Source organism: Uranotaenia lowii, chromosome 3, assembly GCF_029784155.1.
Source record: "Uranotaenia lowii strain MFRU-FL chromosome 3, ASM2978415v1, whole genome shotgun sequence".
In the NCBI taxonomy this organism is placed as follows: domain Eukaryota; kingdom Metazoa; phylum Arthropoda; class Insecta; order Diptera; family Culicidae; genus Uranotaenia; species Uranotaenia lowii.
The window spans coordinates 273,257,603-273,278,749 of record NC_073693.1 but is presented as its reverse complement, the minus strand read 5'-3'; the positions used below and the strand labels follow the sequence as shown (position 1 = coordinate 273,278,749).

The following is a 21,147-nucleotide window of genomic DNA, read 5'->3' as shown; positions in this document are numbered from 1 at the left end:
CTTGCACAGCATGCATTTCGGTTGATTTTTGCAAACTCTAGCGAAGTGCCCTTCTTCACCACATCTTCGGCAACATTGTGACCGGTCGGGTCCGTTGTAGTTTCGTGATTGGTGATCAAAGTCCCAGCAATTAATGCAGCGTTGCTTTTGTTTCGGTATCCTGGGTGCGGTTCTAAAGTGCCCCACTGACCACCCAACTCTTACACTCCCTGCCGTCAGTAGAATGTTGGCCAGAGAAGAATCGTCGCAATCTGCATTCCACAATACGCCTTTCTCAGTTTTGTAGCTACTGATTCGTTACTCATACCAGGTATGCTGGAGAGTGCTTTCTCGAGCTCCTCTGCAGTGGTAAACTCATCCAAGTCCTTGCATTCAATAGATGCGACCTGCGATAGCGTTCGGACAGTTGCTTCTTCGCCTAGGGTGCTTTCAACAAGCTCCTTGAAGTCAGCGCTCTTTACCGTCGGGTCTTTTTTTTAGCTCGAAGAGCAGTTCACCTTTTTGGGTGCGTCTTGTTTTGGCGACGCTCTCGCCAAGAGGAGATAATTCTGGCTCTGCGCGTAGCTTCCGGAACAAGTCCGCATACGTTGTGCCTTCTTTTGCTTCCACGATAAGGGCATTACCCTGGACATCACTCGTTGAGGTTTTGGTTTTGGGGGTGGTTCTGGCTTTATGACGACCTTTCTTTTCGTGTTCTCCTTCCTATTACGAACCATTCGCCAGCCTCCTGCACTACTTTCTCCGTCTGCATCCTCGTAGTTAGTCCGTACTCCTCCTTTTTTTGGAGGAATCGTTTACGAGGGGGGCGATCTTTTTTCGCGGTTCTTCTCGGCTTGGACTCCTTCGCAGTTCCTTGAGAAGCAACCAAATTTGCTTCCTCCAATCCCTTCTCCGCAGCCTCGGCTTTCTGCACCAGCTCTGTTTGTTCCTTGACGGCACTCTGCAGAAGCACCATCAATTTCAGCACTCAGGTCTTGATGTGCGTGTGCACGTTGTTGGTACTTCGCTCAAACTCCTGCATCTTGTCGACCATGTTGGCTGCCTCCAAAAAGCCACATTTTTTATGCCCCTTGGTCAGGCGTCTCTTTTGAGTTCCAATTTCAATCCGTATGCTGCTTCATTACCTATCAAAACCTGTCAATGTATTTATTCAATAATTTTACATATTTTTTCTCTTAAAGTCCATTAAAATATCAATTTAAAGACGTGAATCAAAAAACAATCAAAAACCAATAAACATTTAAAACACAAATAAGGAAGTATCTAGACAAAAATATAGATTGCTAATCATTATATTTAATTTTTTTTAAAGAGGTTTGCTGAGTAGATTCTTTTTTTTTATATTTTATCGAATACTTAAAACGTTTTTTGCTGTGGCTAACAAGATTTAACAGTTGAACAGTTTTACTAACTGCACCAGCGAGGTTGACTACAAAGAGTGGACAGACTTTACAAAAATAACCTTGCTTAGTTTGGAAAAAACTAGCCAACTTTTGAATGTTTCCAAATGCATTGCACTTGCGTATCGTTTTTCTTTTTCAGCACTTTGAATTTTCAAATGCTCGGAGTATGGAAACGAAAATTGTGGTGCAGGTACCCAGTGTCTAGTTAAAATATTAAGCTTTGTGATATGATCTATAGTTGAGTAAGGTTTAGGATGAGCCTTCAAAACAGCACCTTTATCTATTTCATAGACTAATGGGTCTACAGCAGATGCGAACGTGTGATCATTCTGGAGGTCAGATTTGCTAAGTAGTAGAACTTGAAAGATTTGGATTTCGATGCTTTTATGGTTCCTCTTATAATCTTCGGTGGCATGCATGTTCCTGGAAGCAGAGACTAACGGTAGCAGATCCAGATGTATGCAAAGTTCGATCGATCAGATTTTCGGTTGCTACATCTGGAAATAATATCAACTATAGAGGTTTTTTACAGTTCTTACGCACACTTGCCTACGTATACGGATAAGAAAAAGAAAAACAACCTCCAAAATTTTAGTTAACAAAACGTTGATGTCCGTTCAAGGACATGATTGCTTTTGAGGTTATTTTCCCACAGATAGAACGTGTTACTGAAATGGTCAGATTTATGTTACGAATATTTCTAGCCGAAAATAGAACAATTATTAAAAATTTTCATCTGTGGGCCCAATATTTTTTTTTTTTAAGAAAACCATCAAGTATGGTAAACATGCATAAATAATAAATCACTTTATGATCAACTTTGAAATGAATGTAGGCTTCTTTCAGAAATCATTCAGAATTAGTCACTATCAACCGACGTTTCTGGTACTGGCGCCTCCATCAACACTGGATATCGGTTAATAAAGAAAACTAATCTGCTGTCATGCTTAGGAAATTCCTCAAGAGTGAGGTGCAAGCTTTATCCTTTTTCCGAAGCCAACACGAAGTTATACTCGCGCATACTGTTTACACTCAATTCAAGCATATTTCCACTGCGCCAGTGCCCTGCTTTAGCGCAGTAAGGACTTCATTACTGTGGGGTGCGTCCGGGTGCCCCACAGGCTACCGTTTGCGACCGGCACATTTTCGACCCTCCAGCCATCCACCTCATCAGCACGGTCTTTCGCATGTAGGCGTTTTCGCTCCCCCATGAGCGGCACACTTTGAACAACCTTGGGTCGTTGTATCCAATAAGTTCCAATGGAAATGTCCGAGTTCATTGCGTATTTTTTCATCCATAGAGGGGTTCCGTCAGTTCCGTTTGCGTAGTCCATATCCATTACATGCGTCTTTATAAGATGTGTTTCAGTTCCGTTTTCATAATCCATTTCCGTTGCATGTGTTATCATTAGAAGGGAGGGATGTTTCCAATCTATTCCGAGTACATAGCCCGAGTTCGTTTGCGTAGGTCAATCGGTCAATAGGTGGGAGGAGCATTGCTGGATTTAGTCGCCTCTTACGACATGGGTCAGTAAACCCGTGGTAGTATTCTGATGCCGCTACCCCACAGCTCCACGTCGATATAAAGTCGCGATTGCTATGAAGATGGTAAAACAACTAGAATCGAGGATAAAAAAAAAAACGTTTTGTGGTCTTTTGCTATTGACTTAACCATTCTAGGAGGCAAGCATTCTGCTCGTTTATAGCCGATATCAGTGAAGTCTTTAAATTTTGATTCAAACGACACAATAAATTTTCAAACATTATTGATTCACTTGCTAAAGAATTTCTATACTAAATATAATAACCGATCAACAATAAATTTACGATACTAAAGAGCTGATTGATCAGAGTGATGTTCTCCAGGATTGCCGCTGTCCGGCTGGTCCCGATATTGGAATGGGTGTCCAGATCCAAGGTGCCCACACGCAGATCCACCAACCGCCGCAGCAACGGTCGATCGACTCCCGGAGGCAGTTCCTGTCGACGCTGGCCCCGTTGACGGCTTGCGTTGCCGGCCAACGCGATGACATGTCCTACTACACCCTGGCACAACCGGGAGACCGGAACTCGCTGGGAAGCTCTCAGTGCACCGAGTACAGTTTGGGTGACATCGATGCCGCGCTGCATGACGACGACGGCAAGAAGGTAGCTCCGGATGTAATTGCCGGAACGCCAGGTCAGGAGTCGGATGAGTTGGCTGCGTTTGTACAGCAAGAAGGAGCTCGGACGGAACGGTTGAAGAAGCGTTACAGTGCCGAGACGTCTACTTCAGCTCCCGCTTCCGGTGCCGGATCGGACGATGACGAGCACAACGATTATGGATTCAACTCGAGGCCAACGGTGCGGGGCATCAAGCCTAGGTTCGGATCAACCAATGAAATATTGCAACAGATGCAGGCTCAACTGGCAGCTCCATCACCACCTCAGGTAAGAGTTCTCTAATTTTTGAAGGATCCTATCATATAAAACTAATATTCTTCTGTTTCAGCAATCGAAATCCACAACCACCACTACCCCAGCTCAACCGGTTCAGTCTAATACGTTGCCAAGGCCACACACAGCGAACAGTCTTCAGCTGGCGGCGGCCAAGCAACAGATCACGACCCACCAGCATACGGCATCCTGGAGTTACTATCCGGGAGAAAATGCTCAAACGAAGGCCGTAGCAGCCGTTGCCATCGATCCTCACGGAAACTATTACCACATACCGGCTCAGGCCCGCCATAGCTACCATGGGCAGGAAGCAATCTACCAGAACTGTGCCCAGCTTCCGGCCGGAAGCATCCAGGCCAACACGGTACAAATTCAGTCGCAGCAGATCCACACCCAGCACCACGCGGTTCATCACATACACCAGGCAACGACGGCTGCAGCGGCCGCGGCCTACGGAAAATTCGCCCGTAGTCCAACGAGACGACCGGAGTCGCCACCTCCGCTGCGGAACTACCACCAGACGATGGTCCTAATTCCGTACAATGCGGAAACCTACCAGCAGTATTCGGCCCAGGAGCAGGAAAACTACCGGCGGCAGCACAATATCGTTGAGTATCAACAGGTGAGAGTAGAAACCTGTGGTTTTAGTAGATGCTTCACCAAGATCGCTCGCGTCGGGCACCACACATTTTGTACATGACTTCATTTCTTGATTTTTTGTAAATTATATCCAGTGGGTGCCACGTTTTTTTTTTTTTGGATTTCCACCTTTTTCCCTACATTAGAGGTCGGCAATCTTTTGAGTAAGATAGGAAAATAATTTAAAAAAAAAACCTACAAAATAATATGTATAGAGTATTTCCTGAGACAGATTGTGGTAGGGTAGCTTTTGTTTTTGTTTTGAAAAAATGTAAACACCAACTGGTCGCCATTTTGATCTTGTATGATAAGCACTGTTCAATGCTTTCTTTTAAAAACTTCTTTGATTGATTGAGCATCAACAAACCTTCATGTCTTAACTTGATATGAATTTACAAATCATTAAATAAAGAATTGGGCCAAGCACGAACTACTACGAATTTTCCGAACAATGTGGTTTGGATTGAGGAACAACAGTCTAAGGAACGTTAAACAAGATACCGAAGTATGGAAAGATCGAAGTAACCGCCGAGAACAAGTGGTGCTAACCAGATGCCGCATAGGTCATACTAGGATCTCCAAAGAACATCTCTTCGACAAATCAGACAACACATGCCAGACCTGTGATGTCGAGAATTCCATCGAACACGTCATCACAAATTGTTCAAAACATGATGAAATTAGGGAACAGTTAGGACTTTCGAACAACATAAACTTTGTACTGAATAACAATGCTCAAAATGAGGATAAGATAATTAAGTTTTTGAAAAAAATCCAAGTTTATGATCGAATATAAAATGTTAAATAGATTTAAGTTTGCAGGGGAAGAATGACCTTAGACGTTAAATTCTCCTTTAAATAAATAAATTAATAATAATAATAATAAATAAAGAATTTATATGCTCTTAACCAAGGTGTGCTTGACAACCACTAAAATTGCATTGCCAATTTCATTTCGTTACTATCTGGTCATTGAACATGCGTGATGTTGTTGTTATGTTTACCCTACCACGATATGCCGAGAAAATGTAAACATGAGAAATCAGCTGTTCGTCTGACAAGTGAGGAAATGCCTTATTGGCAATTTGCTTTTCGGATATATATGGATGTACACGGGACAGTACATGGGTTCGAAGCAAAAAGAATAGTAATAAATGAAATGATTTAAGCTGTAAAAAAGGCTTTAAAACTAGGATATTCTACTTCAATTATCAACTTTTTATCTTCGCTTTAGATTTTTTTGGTATCATGTTAACTTCTTCTTGTCTGATCGACCCCTTTCTCAAATCCTGGCCAAGGTAGCTGAAATTACAGAAAAATCTATAGTTTCACAGAATTTCAAGCCAAATTTATCACAGAATCTGTGTCACATAACACAGAACTTTTGAAATATTCACAGATTTCACAGAATTTTTAAATTTTGAACGATTTTTTTTAAATTAATTTTTTTATGTCAATATAAATTTTGGACTTTTATCTTTGAATTAGAGAAATATGAAAAAAATGGTAATGTGAACTGATTTTTCTTAAGAAAAATGTAAATAAGACGCATTTTGACATGACCTTTGAATTAAACTAATGGAAAAAGCATCACAGAAAATCGTCACAAATTTTAAGGAAAAATCACAGAAAGTCAGAATTTTTTTCGTCAAAAAACAGAATTATTTTCGGCATCCTTGATCCTGGCCCGTATACTGCACATCCGTGTACACCGGAAAACCAAGTTTCATACAACGATATTTGCCCAGTATCCTTTTTCAACTTAAAAAAAAGAGCCACATATTGTTTTCACAATAATAGATAATGCTCCTACAATAACATATCAACTGACTACATATACGCGTCGAGACGTGTTTAAAAAGAACACATTCTCATTCTCTTCAACTGTTTTTTTTTTGCAATGTCTCTGTTTTTGCCTATTTTTGATGCGCTCTAAGGCAATACTCATTAACGAGATCACTTTCAGCAAAACCTCTCATCGTTACGACTCGACGCCTGAACTCTCCTCTAACGACTTGATAACCGACGTCTCCTCGCAATGACTCGAGATTCCCACACAAACCTCTCCTCTTCGTGACTTGAGGCCTGATCTCCCCTCCAACGACTTGAGATCCGACGTCTCCTCGCATTGACTCGAGGTTTACCTCTCCACTGCACGATTCAAGGCCCGATTTTTCCTCTAACGACTTGAAATCTAACCTCTCCTCGTAATGACTCGATGAGACCACTTGGTCCCCTTCTCTTGTTGATAAGGGGTCTGATCCCTCTTATGACTCGAAACCCGACCCCTTATCATAAAGACTCGGGGTTGACCACACAAAACTCTCCGTCTGGAGGTTTGAAGCCTGACCTCTCTTCTAACGACTCGAAGCCCGACATCTTATCTCCAGGGTTCGAGGTTTGCTACCTTGCCCGTCGTGTGTCTGATCGAGAGATCGAAACTTAACGCAACGACTCGGATGATTCCCGACGAAGACGTCATCCTACTCCGATTCGAATGGCTCACCCGGCGTCGAGAGCCACTCTACCCGTGGGTATTCCCCGAACGTGGAATAACCCTTTCCCAACGATTTCCTCTGCGAAGAAGGAAAGTCTTATCCCCGCAGCTTCTGTCGTTGAGAACCGCCCTACTCGGATACTCCCCGAAGGTGGAGCATCCTACGCACGAACGCGGCGCACCCACGGCATCCACTACGCAGAAGATGTTGCCTTATCTTTGTAGCTTCAAACCGTGGGGTCGGACGCACTCTACTCGACAGCCCCCCGTCGATGGAGTCATCCAACACCGTTCGCGAACTTCCGTTGGTTCCAGCTCCTCTGCAGGGTAGTCATGATCCGGGTGAACCCATCGCTGACCGCATGCCAAGTGTTGGAATCCGCACACATCCTCTGTACAACGTTGCCTGCTGTCGTGTCGGGCCCACAGGCGGCAAATATGGAAGTACGTACCGCCGCAAACCTCAGACAGACAAACACCACATACTCGGGTGTTTCCTCTACGTCCCCACAATCTGGGCAATATGGCGAAGCCACATGTTCAAACCGATAGTGGTACTTCATGAAGCATCCATGACCAGTCAGGAATTGCGTCATATAGAAGTCCACTTTACCGTGCCTTTTCCGATCCAGCTCCCGATGTGCGGGATCAGACGATGTGTCCATCTTCCTCTCGTTCAGCTGTCCCACAGCTGCTGCCAGTTGGACATTATGTCCTCATCGGCGAGATCTCGTACGTTGGGCGTGTCTTTGTTGTCATAGTAGTAGACATCCTCCTCTAGCAAAACCGAGATGGGCATGACGCCCGCCACTACATCAGCCGCTGAACGCTGCTAAGTCGCTGCAGGTTACAGTTTCTTCCCAGGGCCTGCCTCCAGGCCGCTGCTCCGTACCGCAAGATTGATGTGGTTACACTTGCCAGGATCCTCCTTTAACTACGTCGGATTGCAGTTCGGCATCATCCGTGTGAGTGCGGCCGTGGCCATTTCGGCTCTCTTGCACACGTAGTCGACATGGCTCGTGAAGCTGTGCCTGTCGTCAATCATCACCCCTAGGTACTTGATTGCGCGTTTGGACACGATATTGCACGGTCCAACGGCAATGGTACCTGTTTGGGGTGAGATCAGGTTGGTGATTAGCACCATCTCGGTTTTATGGTGGGCTAGATGCAGGCACTTGGAGTGCTTCCAGCTTTCCACTGCCTGGCCAGTAGCTCAACCTCCACTGTTGAGGAGCCTCTCACCAAGAGGAATCCTACGAGTTCAGCTCCCGATGGGAGGCTCGTTCATAGGAGTTTGTCGTAAGTGATGTTCCACAGAACCAGGCCGAGTATTGACCCCCTGTGGAACACCCGCCTAAACCTCTTGTGTTCGCAAACCCTCGCCGGTCATATACTGCAGTTAGCGATTGTAGAAGTTACCTTCCACAAGCATATACAGATATGCCATTTGGATGAGCGACGACGCAATCGCTGTCCAGCTGACACTGTTGAAGGCGTTCTTCACATCCAGAGTGACCACCGCGCAAAAGCGGAGCCCTCTCTTCTTGGTTAACCTGGCTCTGTCCGCTACCTCGATGACCGAGCATCTACAGTACTGCGTCCTCTACGGAAACCAAACTGTTTTCCCGAGAGTCCGCCCTCGTTTTCAGTGAATCTCTGAAGTCGGTTCTGAATTACATCTCCAGGACCTTACCCGCTGCATCCAGTGGACAGATCGGCCGATACGCCGATGGGTCTTCTGGACGCTTACCCGGTTTTGGCAGAAGGACGAGTTTCTGCTGTTTCGACGTGTCAGGTAACACCCGTTCCGTCACGTATCGTTGCAACGATGTCCGGAACAAATCGGGGAACTCCTTGATCGCGGCCTTCACTGCGACGTTCGGAATGCCGTCCGGTCCGGGGGACCTTCCTCGGTTGGAGAAACTAGGCGATCTTCCACCATTATTCGCTCTTCGGCGCTGGTGTCCCGGTCATACGGGACTGTTGGCCAGCGGGTAACATCGTGCTGTGACTCTCAGTTTTTCCGGGCACGTTTCAGGTGGTGCTTCACCACTTTTAGTTCTGCTTGAAACGTGCCTTCTTGCTTGCGTTAATGGCCCTGCGGAGGGCCGAGCTCGCGCTTCTGAAGAGTGGCCTACAATCCGTTCGCTCTTCTTGAGTCCTTGTGTTCTGCATCCTGCACCTTGCCCTATGGCAGTCGGCACGCAGACCCTCAATTTCCTCCGTCCACCAGTAGACGGGTGGCCTAGTGTTTTTACGCTTGGTCCTTCTTGTCATCGCAGCATCGAAAGCGCGAGCTAGAACCCTCGTCAGTTCTTCCGCGGACAGGTTGTCCAGGTTCCTCTCCCAGTGCAACACTTCGACAAAGACGTTCTGGTCGAACTGTGTTGTCTTCCAGAGGCGTTCCCCTGTCCAAGACTCCCGTCTACCTGTCCGCGTACTTGAGCCTAGCCGATAGCGACTCGCGGAGTGATCACTATTCGTGTAGGCCTCGCTCACCATCCAATCGCCTACCAACACCAGGCTGCCGACGGTGACATCTATGATTGACTCGCTTCCGTTCCAACCTTGGTAGGTACTGGTGTTTCTTACATTGGCCAGATCCACATTCAGCCTTGCCAAGGATTCAAGAAGAATTTGACTTCTAGGGTTTGTGAGCGGCTACCCCATTCATCGGCCTACGTGTTAAAGTCGCCAGCTATAACGACGGGGCATCTCCCCGTAAGCACCACTACAGTCTTGTCAACCATAGTGCCGAACCTCTCCAAGGACCACGTTGGGGGAGCATAGCAGCTACAGAAGTAGATCCCGTTAACTTTGGCTATCACCATGCCTTCGTGTTCAGTCGCCACCACCTCTTGTATGCGGATTCTACCTGTTACCCATATCGCGGCCAGTTTGGCATCATCGGTCACCCAATTAATGCCATTCGCGGCTCTACGATATTTGTCTGCAACTAGCGCGATGTCCAACTTTTCCTCAACTGTCATCTACCGCAACAGCTGGTGTGCTGTTTAGCAGTGGTTGAGGTTAAGTTGGACGGCCTCTATGCTCTTGGCGCCCGGGGTTTGTAGGCGGGGCACCATGGGCTGCCAGCATAGTGGTCTCCAGCGCAGACAGGGCATTTAGTAGGCTTCTTGCAGTTAGCCCACTTGTGGCCGGTTTCACTGCAGCGCCAGCATATGCCGCTTCTGTCCGGCCCAGTGCAGTTGAACGACTTGTGACCGTTCAACAAACACTTGGAGCACATGTCCGGTTGCTGGGGGATGGATATCTAACAGATCCACCATCCCACCTTTAGCCGCCCACACCTAAGTGCGGCGTTTGCTGCTGCAACCGGAAGTTTGACCAGCCCAATCTGCATACCAGATCTGGGGTGGCCATTTCGCAAACGAACCGACATCTGGTCAAAGCGAATTTTGCACTGCTCGATCAGTGCCACCCGCAGTTCGTCTTCCGTCTGCTGTCTGCTTTGACGACAATCGCCTCTCCCCTCTTCCTGATACGACGTTTGCGTCGTTGGGGTCGGGATTTGGCTTTTTTCGTTTCCGCACCTTTGGGCCTCCCCTTTTTGCGCGATACCGTTTGCCATCCGATATTTCAGCTCGTCGGCTCACCTGCGTTCTCTGCAGGGCCTTCCGCTCGCTTGGAAGCGGATCCTTCGCTTGTTTTTAAAGGTCACCGGGTCTGAGTTCCCCGGGAGACCCTCTCTTACGTTTAATGTTGCCGGCAAACTCAAGACCACCCTCAGTTTGGCAAAGGCATTGACCTTCTTCGGACGGATGGTGGTCTCTGCCGGCCCTCGCTCCTTTGGTCTGCAGCGCATAGCATTTAACAGGTTTTAAATTTCCCATACAATTATGAGACACTCTAGTAAACTTCAAACACAGCTGTACCGGAAAAAGGATTTTCAAAGCCTGTCCGACTGCTGCATCATTGACAAATGGCAGTAAGATGTCAAAATGATGACACAAAAATATATTTAATATATTTAATCAATTTTAATATTTTCATTATTTTTACAATTGAAACCATATAGCGAAGCTTCACATGTTAAGACCCGCAGCTGATTGCCGACCTCTGCTCTGAGCCCTTCAGGACTAACCCCGCATGTTTCTAGTTCAAGTTTTTTTTAGCTTTCGTTTGCTAGCATAGATCATTGATTGTTCCATTCATACGAATTCTTCGTTAGAAAACATCAAAATACTAATATCTTATCCTTAAAGGTAACGCAACAAACGATCCGGGTGCCGGTAGGCTATCCTCTTCCTGGAATGCAGCTGCACGTAGTTGCCGGTCGAGGAACCCTTCCGCCGCATTACTCAACCCTGCCACGGTTAGGTTCCACCTCGAGTGCCAATGCGGCCACGACTACTCAATCTGCCAACCCCCACGGAAAACCTCCTGCCTACACCCAGTACCCATCGTCGGATAAGGGAGGAGCTGGTGGTCTCGGGGTGAAATTCACCGAACGAGGAGCTCCGGAAGGTGCGGCCAGTGTTCAACCGAACGATGCTGCCGGTCAGCTGCTGTCACCGACCTCCCAGGGCCATGGACCCCCAACGGCTTCGTCTGGTTCCTCTTCCTCTTCCGGTGGCGGTGGAGGTCCTCCTTCATCTCAGTCATCCGTAGCGCCCGGAGGAAACGCCCAGGGTGCTGCCCAGAATGCCACCGGAGCCGTTCCGGGAGCTGGCCAGGGAGCCGTCTTCTACGCCATGAACGTCTGACATGGTGACTAGATAAATGTCACGATAAGAATTGAGAAACCTGGAGTTGGATCCGGTGAAACTGAACACGAAGAAGAGGAAGCCATATAAAGGTAATCTGTTTCTGTTTCAAAGAGAAATTCAGGCTAGAAAAAACTCGCACACACCGAGAAATGTGGAAAAACCTGCTAACGATACGCAACACAACGACTTGATAAGTTTCCAGTCCCTAACGGAGCATCTTCTAGGGGGCTAAATCTAAGGGAAATGCTCAACATGTTACTGCTCTCGATGTGTGCGTCTGTGTCAAGTGTGTGTGAATTTTGTAAAATGATATTTATATACATACACAACGGGTAGAAGAGCACGCAAAAACTTGTAAAGTCAACCCATAAGATCAGAATACCAAAAAAAAAAAAGTTTAAGGAATCGATTGCTTTCCATGTACATAGCGTTAAGATATAATATATTAGCTCAGCAACTGAAAAGCTCACCCAATGCTCCAAAGATTGTTTTCACTAGAATCTATCAACGCAACCAAAAAATGATCGGGAAAAAATAAGCTCGAATTGTTGTCTTCTGAAAGAATTTTTGGTATAGTGATTCTCGCGCTCTCTATCTATAGTTTATCGAAATCCAACCTATCGGAATGACAATTTATTGATACATATGTCCTGAAAAAAAAACTCTCCTAAGGTGTGATTCCAATTTCAATTTCATTTTGTTCTAGTGCTTCATGTATATTTTTTTTGTAGTTGCAGGGTTACCAAATATTTAGCAAAGAAGATTTAAGATAGGTTACTGCCAAGTGATTTGTTTTTCATCTCTGGGAAAGAAATCTTTGAGTTTGATTTTATTTCTATTCAGATTGTTATACAACATAAAGGAAAGTATGAAAATGATTAAAATATTGAGCTTATGAATTGATAAAAAGTTTGAAAAAGATTATTTACAAAAATGGAAAATTCCAGGAAAGTTAAAGTAATAATTAATCGGTTTAAGAAAAACCATGCAATATCTTGAAAATAAAAAATAAATTAAATAATCATTTTGATAAACCAAAATTAAACGAAAGGCAGAGTTTTGCAAAAGTAATTTTGAAACAGTTGTCTCAGTAGTTAAAGAGCTATTAGCGACAGGATTTTGCAAGAAGAACGCTCATTATCTGAGCTCCTCCTTAGGCGTTTTTCTCTAGATTTTTACCCGGTAGTAAATTTCAGAATATTTTGTCAAGATGCAATTAGCTAGTTGCTTTCCTTAGGGCTATGTCTATAAGATGATCAGTGCCAGAACTAAAGAAATGGGCGTACCACCTGAAATACTCAGGGGAAATAATGCATTGGCTCTTCTAGCATTAGCACTTACTAGCTGGCTACGAGGACTTTGAAACTGGGACACAAATGAATAAGAGCTCTTAAGAGTTGATATCGAAATTTAGCAACATCGACGAATCCCTCCAGTTAAAGAAAGCTTTGGCTTTAAGACCAGTCGGCATTCCTAAGCTTGCTTTAAAATTTGCGATCGTGAAGTTTTCTCAAACCAGGTTTGGGTTTGGGGGTTAAACTCTTCCCATGAGTTTGGTCTTCTATAAAACTCAAAATTTAAAATTCCTTATCAAATTTTGATGAACGGCCAAAATGATTTGAAAGTAACAATCTCGACTCGGAACTGAAACCAAAACCTCTAAATCTTATCCCAGGTCCACAATTCTATAAGTTTTTTTTTTTCAATTTTCTCATTTGTTTGAATCAAGTCCCGAATGTCGAATTTCAATAATATTAGAATTAACGTGTCAGATTGCCCAGATTTTCCCGATTTTTTCTACTTTTTTTAAATTAAAAAATTTAAAAATTTGCAATCTCATTTTAAAAATAAAACAATTTTTCAATTTCAGGCCGAAAAGTCGAGCATAATGAAAAGTTTGTATTTGCTTCCTTCCGACTGAAATGCCAATACAAATTGTAAAAAAAATGTGACTTTATGGTAATGTGTTTTTTTTTTGGATATTTACATGAAATTTTTTCCAGTTTGGTATATGATTGACTGGTGTGTTTCGATAATAAATAAAACAATATTTCGATTGTTTTTCATAAAAAATTATATCGGATAATGTGAATAATATTGACGGATATTGGAAAAAATAACCCGGATTCCCATGGCTCGGTCGGATACTCGCGAATTTTTTTTTTTTCAGCTCAGGTCAAAGTCATTAGGGATTTTGTGGTTCCAAATTTTTTTATAAACATTATAATTCGATTCTGTGATCAGATTTCGGATTCTGTATTCATTTTATTGTTCTTGAATTTCAGTTTGGAATAACTTAAATAAGATGCATATTTCATATTCGAAACTGATAATTTCGGAAAATGAAAAGTGAATATATAAAACTGCAAACCATTTTTAAAATAAGGATTTGAAATTTTCGTATTTAGTTCTTATGCAGAATTGAAACTTCAAAAGCTTCATTGTTCGCAATTTTTATATAAATTCAGAAGTCCAAATTCGAATTAATAACTGATGAACAAATTCATATTGAATGCCAAAAGTCCAGAATTCGAATAAAAGATTTCTAGTTTAGGGTTCTGGTACTAATTTCGCTTTTTGATCAATAATCAATTGAAATTCTTTTCTGGAACCTAGATTCAAAATTCGTTTTCAAATCGGAATTCAAATTGTATAAATTTTTACCAATGCTTAAAATGGTAATGCTTGTGGTTTAAAAGAATAAGCTTATTACCTACTTGCTGTTTTGAGTAAAACACACAAGTTTTTTTTCAATAATATCTTAATGATCCTTTTTTTCAAAATTTGATGAAAAAAGTGGCATCTTCTAGGGTTTTTTTTTTCGAAGGCTAGGATTTAAAATAAATACTAACTTTTAACAAATCTGATGCACCAGCCAGAAGAAAAATACTTTTATGGCACGTCCTCTATTCATATTTTCCAATTGAACTTGAAAAAATCTCTCACATTCCTCTTACTTCATAGGATCTATCATCATCACTTTTAATAAAATTTAAGCTCCCTATTGGACTGAATGTGACTGAATCAATGCAATCGAAAGATTCCCTTTAATTCTTATTTAAAAAAGGGAATCAAAGGGAACCTTTCGATTGCTTTGATTCAGTACAAATATTCAACCAAGTATGCTCACAACACATATCAGAGTGAAAATGTGGAGCGATAGCCAAAAATAAAAAGGCCATCACTTTGAGCAGAATTTCCGTTACATTAACGTAGCCTGATTTTTATTTCACCAGTTCCCTGACATTTGAAAAAAAAAATTGGCAACCCTGGTTGCAATTTGTGAAGCAGTTGTGAAGTTATGATCATTACCATTCCAAATGCAAAGAATTCTCTCTCTATTGCAATCCCTCGGGAGGAACTCCCAAATTCCTGACAGCCTAAAATAACTCTTTCTCACTTCTCCTGCCGCCAGAGTTGCTAAGAGCGTCAGTCGCTTTTTGATCCCTCCTCTCAAAGAGACGTTCCTGGGAAAGGCTCTCAGGTTTGCGTTCGAGGTCAGTGATGTCAATTTTTTTTTTCAGAAATGTCTGGAAAATTTTTGAAAAAATGTCTGGAAAAGTGTGGAAAAGTCTGGATGGCGAAGTTTAAAGGTGATGACCTTTTTTTTTGATCGCCATATCGCAATATTGCAGTGTAGGGAATAGCACTTATTACTTCATCATAATCATACATTCCATACACTATCAATGCCTGGAACTATTGTGGTTATGCTTTACTTCCTGTTTTACTACCATCTTCGTGGCATTCCTCACTCTTCAATTACTAATTCGAATTATTTCCTGCCATTTTGCAACGAAAATTTTGAATTTTTACTGTTTTGTCAGAAAATTCATGTCGAAACTCAAAAGTCTGGAAATGTCTGGAAGAAATGACAAAAGTTTGTAAGTCTGGAAACCTAAAAAAAATTCCAAAAAGTCTGGAAGATCCAGAAAAAATCTGGAAGGTTGACATCACTGTTCGAGGTAGAAATTTGCTTGCTTCTATTAGCTCACTGCTGACTGGCTGATGGGGTGGCTTTGCGGCGATATGAGCAGAACAAATTTTAGGCTAAATATTTGTTAACCTTAATAAGTTCAACATTACAATTTATATAACCATTCAATGGTTGGGTAAAACGTTTGTAATAATGAAGGCTCTCAGATAATATGTATTACACAGAAATCGGCCGGTGTTGAAAGAAGTAATTGTTAAATAAATAGTTACCTGAACAAAATATCTCAAATTTCTCAAATCTCAAATTGAGGCTCGTTGCACAATTCATTTTTATTGTGCAATCGAACTTAAATTTTGCATGTAAACTTCACAAAACAATCTGCTTATTTGGGCCACTCTACTCAACCAATTAATCAGCAAGGACAAGTTATATCTGGAGGAAATCTCTCGCTATTCGTCATTTTCAAATGACGCCACCGGCGTGAATGGAAAAAAAGGAAAACAGGTCAGCCAGATGCCCAGCCAGCGTTCTCAGATCTACGGATTTCTCTGTAGATCTACGAATTTTAGGCATTTCTACGGAGCTACGGATCGATGCTCAAAATCTACGGACTTTCGACATTTCCTACGGATTTTCTACGGATTATCGAAAAAATTAACGAGATTCTGCGGATAAACAAAAATTCTACCTGACGACCAAAAAAAAGGTCATCAAGTTTCATTTTACCAAAATTAGTTCATTTTTCGATTTTCATCAAACCTACGGACTTGAGCGGTTTGCAATCTGGCAACGCTGTGCCCAGCTCATAACGTTTGCTACACAAGCTTTCTCCTAGGCAGGTACTCTCGTAGAGCGCTCATATCTCTTTTTAGAGCAGAGTAAGTGAGAGCAGAACTCCCTAGGAGCATTACATCTTTGAGGCAGATGGTCACTCCGTCTCAATCCTTCTTGCTACTTAACACGTTTGTCATCACGCTCATTTTGGTAGTTTTACTAACCGGGCCCGAACAAATTCACGGAGCGTGAAAGTAAAAAGAGAGTACTCCAAGATTTGAAATGTATGGAAAAACTGAGCGGCTAACTTGAGTAAGAGAGCGGCTAACTTGAGTAAGAGAGCGTCACCCGTTTTTTATCTATTTGACCAGGTGGTAAATCCTATTTACGGATTGCATTCCAAGGTACGGCGAGCGACCGAGTCCCCCCGGTATGCTACTCTGGGTCCATGGGTGCAATTGGACGATTCATGATACTAAGTACTCCTACTTCATAAAGTCCCCATGGGGCCTCTGGTCATAATTCCCATCCGGATCTGCATCGAAGCTTGTACCCGAGATGGGAGACCAAGTCCGCGCTTAAGCGCTATCGGCAAACTCCAGTTCGAGTCAAAACTCCAGCATGTATACCCTGCCTCTTGTATTCAAGACTAAGGACCTCTCCTCTAACGACTCGAGGTCCGGCCTTTACTCGCAACTTGAGACTAGCTTGGTTCCCACGAATATCGTGCGCTCCGCCTCTGTTCGAGTCCACTGCAAGAGACCAATGACCTCTCCTCTAACGACTCGAGATCTTGGCTCCGCTTGGCTTGGCTCGAGGCCCTCTTCTCTTTGCCCGTCCGTGTGCCGAATCGAGAGCAGCTTATCCTGGACACGCGCCTGTCACAGCACACGTCCGGGGCTTTACGAAAAACTACTCGGATCATTCCCGGCGAAGAATTCATGCTACACCGACTCAGGTGACTCACCCGCCGACGACGTGAAGTCACCCTACCCGAGAGTATTTCGCGGCGTAAATACTCTTCCCCCTACGATTTCGACTGCGAAGAAGGTCAAGTCTTATCCCCGCAGATTCCCTCGTAGGGAGCGCGTTTACTCAGATACTCCGCGGCGGAAGAGGTATCCTACACAACGTTCGCGACGTACCCAACAGCTCGGCATACGCAGAAGGTAGAGTCTTATCTTTGTATACTTTACCGGACACACACTACTTGAATGCCCTCCGGCATTCTACTCCGACAGTGGTCCGGTCTTCCTCCTCCCTTTTTGTCCGGCAACCCTAGGGGTTTTGCCCGCCGTGTGCCGAATCGAGAGCAGTTTTTGATCTGATGGGGCCAGGAAATACACCTGTCACCCGAATATATGTCCCAAGGCGACGAACGTGTTCAAAAGTGGGAGCAGATTTTTATTTCCGTGGGTGATTGCTCTCAAAAGAATCCGAAGTCTGCCTCCCAGTTTGGTACTCTGGGACCATGGGTGAAATTGGACGACTTTGTATCATGAATGATACAAGTTACATTCCCAATTAACATTTATAGTTTTATAGCAGGCTACTAGATAAAGTTTTGGTTTTATAAGGGGCTTGGGGAGTCTAATTAAACTATCAGTGCTACTTGGGTTGTACCCTCTACCCAAACCGTGAATTCCACCTCGAACGGGTTTGCACTATTCTTTGACAGTGGGAGGTATATTCGCGCTAGTGCGCTCCGAAGAAATACTCTTTAACGATATCACTTTCAGCAATACCTCTCCTCATTACGACTTCATGTCTGGACCCTCCTTTCGATTTTCCCTAAGAAACCTCTCCTCTTGGCGACTCAAGATCTGACCCCTCCTTGCATCGACTCGAGGTTGACGTACACTCGTACTTCTTCTCTGCACGACTCAAGGCCCGATCTCTTCTCTAACGACTCGAGATCTGACCTCTTTTCGTAATGAATCGAGGTAAACACGTATACCCTACCTCTTGTTGATTAAAGGCCTGATTTCTACTCTACTCTACTCTACTCGAGATCCGACCTCTTATCGTTGAAACTCGGGGTTGACCACACAAACCTCTGCTCCTGAAGATTCGAGGCCTGACCTCTCTTTTAACGACTCGAGGTCTGGCTTCTTATCTCCAGGATTCGAGGTTCGCCACCGCAGCCTATCCTAGACACACGCCTGTCACAGCATACGAGAGGGACTTAACGCAACTACTTAGATGACTCCCGACGAAGACGTCATCCTACACCGACTAAAATGGCTCACCCGGCGTCGAGAGCCATTCTACCCGTGAGTATTCCCCGACTGCGGAATAACCCTTTCTCAGCAATCAGCTTCGAACATTGGGAAACGTGCTACTCAGATTATCCCCGAAGTGCCGCACAAACGCGGCGTACCCACGCCATCCGCTACGCAGAAGATGTTGCCTTGTCTTTGTAGCTTTAATCCGTGGGATCGGACGCACTCTACTCGACATTCAATGGGGACAGTCTACTCCGACCGTAGTCCGATCTTCTTTTCTCCCTTTGGCTAGCAACTCTAGGATTTTTGGGACCACTGCTTTTTTCCTGCCCGTCGTGTGGCGATCAAGAGCAGCTTATCCTGGACTCGCACTTGTCACAGCACACGTTCGGGACTGTGAACGCTATGATTCGGATATTTCGCGACGGTGACGACATCCTACACTGACTCAAGAGGCTCGTTCTGCTTCGAGAACCTCCCCTTGATTACTTCTTCCGGTATAGAACTCTGCAATCTTTGGAACACTGCGAGTTGTGAACAATTTTTATGAGCATCACCGCACTTCACAGCGCTCTTCCCACCTTCTTACTGCAAAAGTCAGACAACCTTATTTTTTATAATCTTGGTAACTAGCTGACAGTAAAATATCAAGTCCAATATACGATAATCAAGTGGATTTTTAAGAAGGGAGGTATAAGGGAGTTTAAGTCATTAGATATTGCATAGATATTTGTGTGATGATGGCAAGGTTTTGCCCAGAACTGATTTTTTAGTTTACAAAAAAGGCAGGCATGTATAAATGTGACGTTATAGTTTGAAGGTTCTGATCTCAATTGAGACGTCGGTCCTCAAATTGCCGTAAAAAAAAACCTACTACATGATCCGACTAGCCTTAGAAGTTGCGTTAATTTCTCGCGGTCGTGCTCTGGTCGCCATGTTGTTTTTAAATTCTCAATTGATAAAATCTTCCATCTTGTAAATCGACTGTTTGGCTTGTTATTTAGATCACAGCATGGGTAAGAAAATTTAGATCAAAGCAAGCGTCAATGCCTTTCCCATACCAGAATATAGTCGTTCACAATGAAGTAGTAGGCTAGAAGCTCGACAATATTAAAAAAAAAAAAACAAGAGACCTCCTTTGACCTTTTTTGGTCTTTTCAAACTAAAAGCGTAAAAGTTCTTCTAATGAAATAGTATTCGATTTATGCGGAAATTTCAAAACAATAATGCCTTAATTAATTTTAAAATTTTAATAATTAGATCGCTCTGCTTTATGTTATGTGTTTGGTAATCCTACAGTCAGTCAATATTTTCTTTATTTTTTTTACACGTTGCCCCTTCCTTTGTTTCTGTTATTGTTTGAGCTGGTTGACCCAAAGTGTAGGGTAATCGAAAACATTTACATCAAAAGCTAACAAAGTATATAGCGTAGCACGATAGTAGGAACAATAAAATTAAAAACAACAAGATACACCAAAAGAGTTTACGGTATCGAATAAAGAAAAGCAGAAAACAAACAACTAGCTAGATTGGATCGTAATTAAAATAGTAACTTACATGAAGTGAATTGAATAAAAAAAACCATTTATAGCTGTAACAAAATCACTGCAAAGTAAATTTATACTAAACGAAAGAAAAAACATACACTTAACAAACTATTGGGAAAAATTACTCGGAATTCCATCAATCAGCTCAAAATCATCTGTACATAACAAAACAACGTTTGGCAGGCAGAAATTTTATTAACCAAAAAATAAATCTGGCAACACTGAAACAAACTAAGAAAAAAAACAAACAAACAAAAGCAGCAACAATAAATAGAAGCTCAATAGACGATTAAACAAACAATGAAAAAAAACACACAAATACATTGATCAACCGAAGGAACAAAACAATCAAAAACATTTTCGGCCTCAAAACTAAATAACAACAGTAAAAAGAAGAGAAAACAACTGAAAACAATAGATTTAAACCATAAGAAAACACGCTCTCTTATTCGTAGCATCATTCAATCAGTAACAAAAAAACACAGGATACATCATTACATCACTTAACAGTGCCAAAGGAAGAAAAATCATCGCAGATTTTGTGACATAATTTTAGTATTTGAGTTCAGATCCTGGTTTAAAAATTAAATTCTGTCTGATAAAGAATTTTTTAATAAAATTCTGGCTCTGAGATCAAATTTTGAATTTTACTTACGGTTCTGCATTTTAAATATTTTTCCAGAATTATCTTTTATTCAACTTTTTTTAAACTTATTATTTTGTATTCACCTTTGGAAACTTTTCTCAGGCGGTTGTTTCGATTTTGAAACTTTTTCCATCTGTAGATATTTTTGTAAACGTTTAAGTTTTTAACCAAATGATTTGTAAATAAGTTTTATCCTTGTTTTTTTTTTACCAAAGAGTTCTTCCAAAACATATGTTTAACCTTCGTTTTAGCTTTAATTTTAGTGAAATGTTTCTCGATTGTTCGAATTTTAAAGTTTCAGAAACAAAAATTT

At 42.8% G+C, this 21,147-nt stretch overlaps 1 protein-coding gene across 5 annotated transcripts in view; it reads left to right on the top strand.

Moving 5' to 3' along the window:
• The window catches only part of LOC129751049 (uncharacterized), a 62,793-nt gene extending 42,318 nt beyond the window's left edge, over positions 1 to 20,475 (top strand). For 2 of the 5 annotated variants that reach the window (XM_055746314.1, XM_055746310.1), the window contains exons 6-8: positions 3,255 to 3,833; positions 3,895 to 4,461; positions 11,202 to 20,475. In XM_055746314.1, the coding sequence (XP_055602289.1) occupies positions 3,255 to 3,833; positions 3,895 to 4,461; positions 11,202 to 11,702 (1,647 nt within the window). In that variant the 3' untranslated portion in view covers positions 11,703 to 20,475. The remainder of the gene's footprint in view (positions 1 to 3,254; positions 3,834 to 3,894; positions 4,462 to 11,201) is intronic. The other 3 variants (XM_055746313.1, XM_055746311.1, XM_055746312.1) reach the window with 3 other exon arrangements.
• The last annotated feature ends 672 nt before the right edge of the window (positions 20,476 to 21,147 follow it).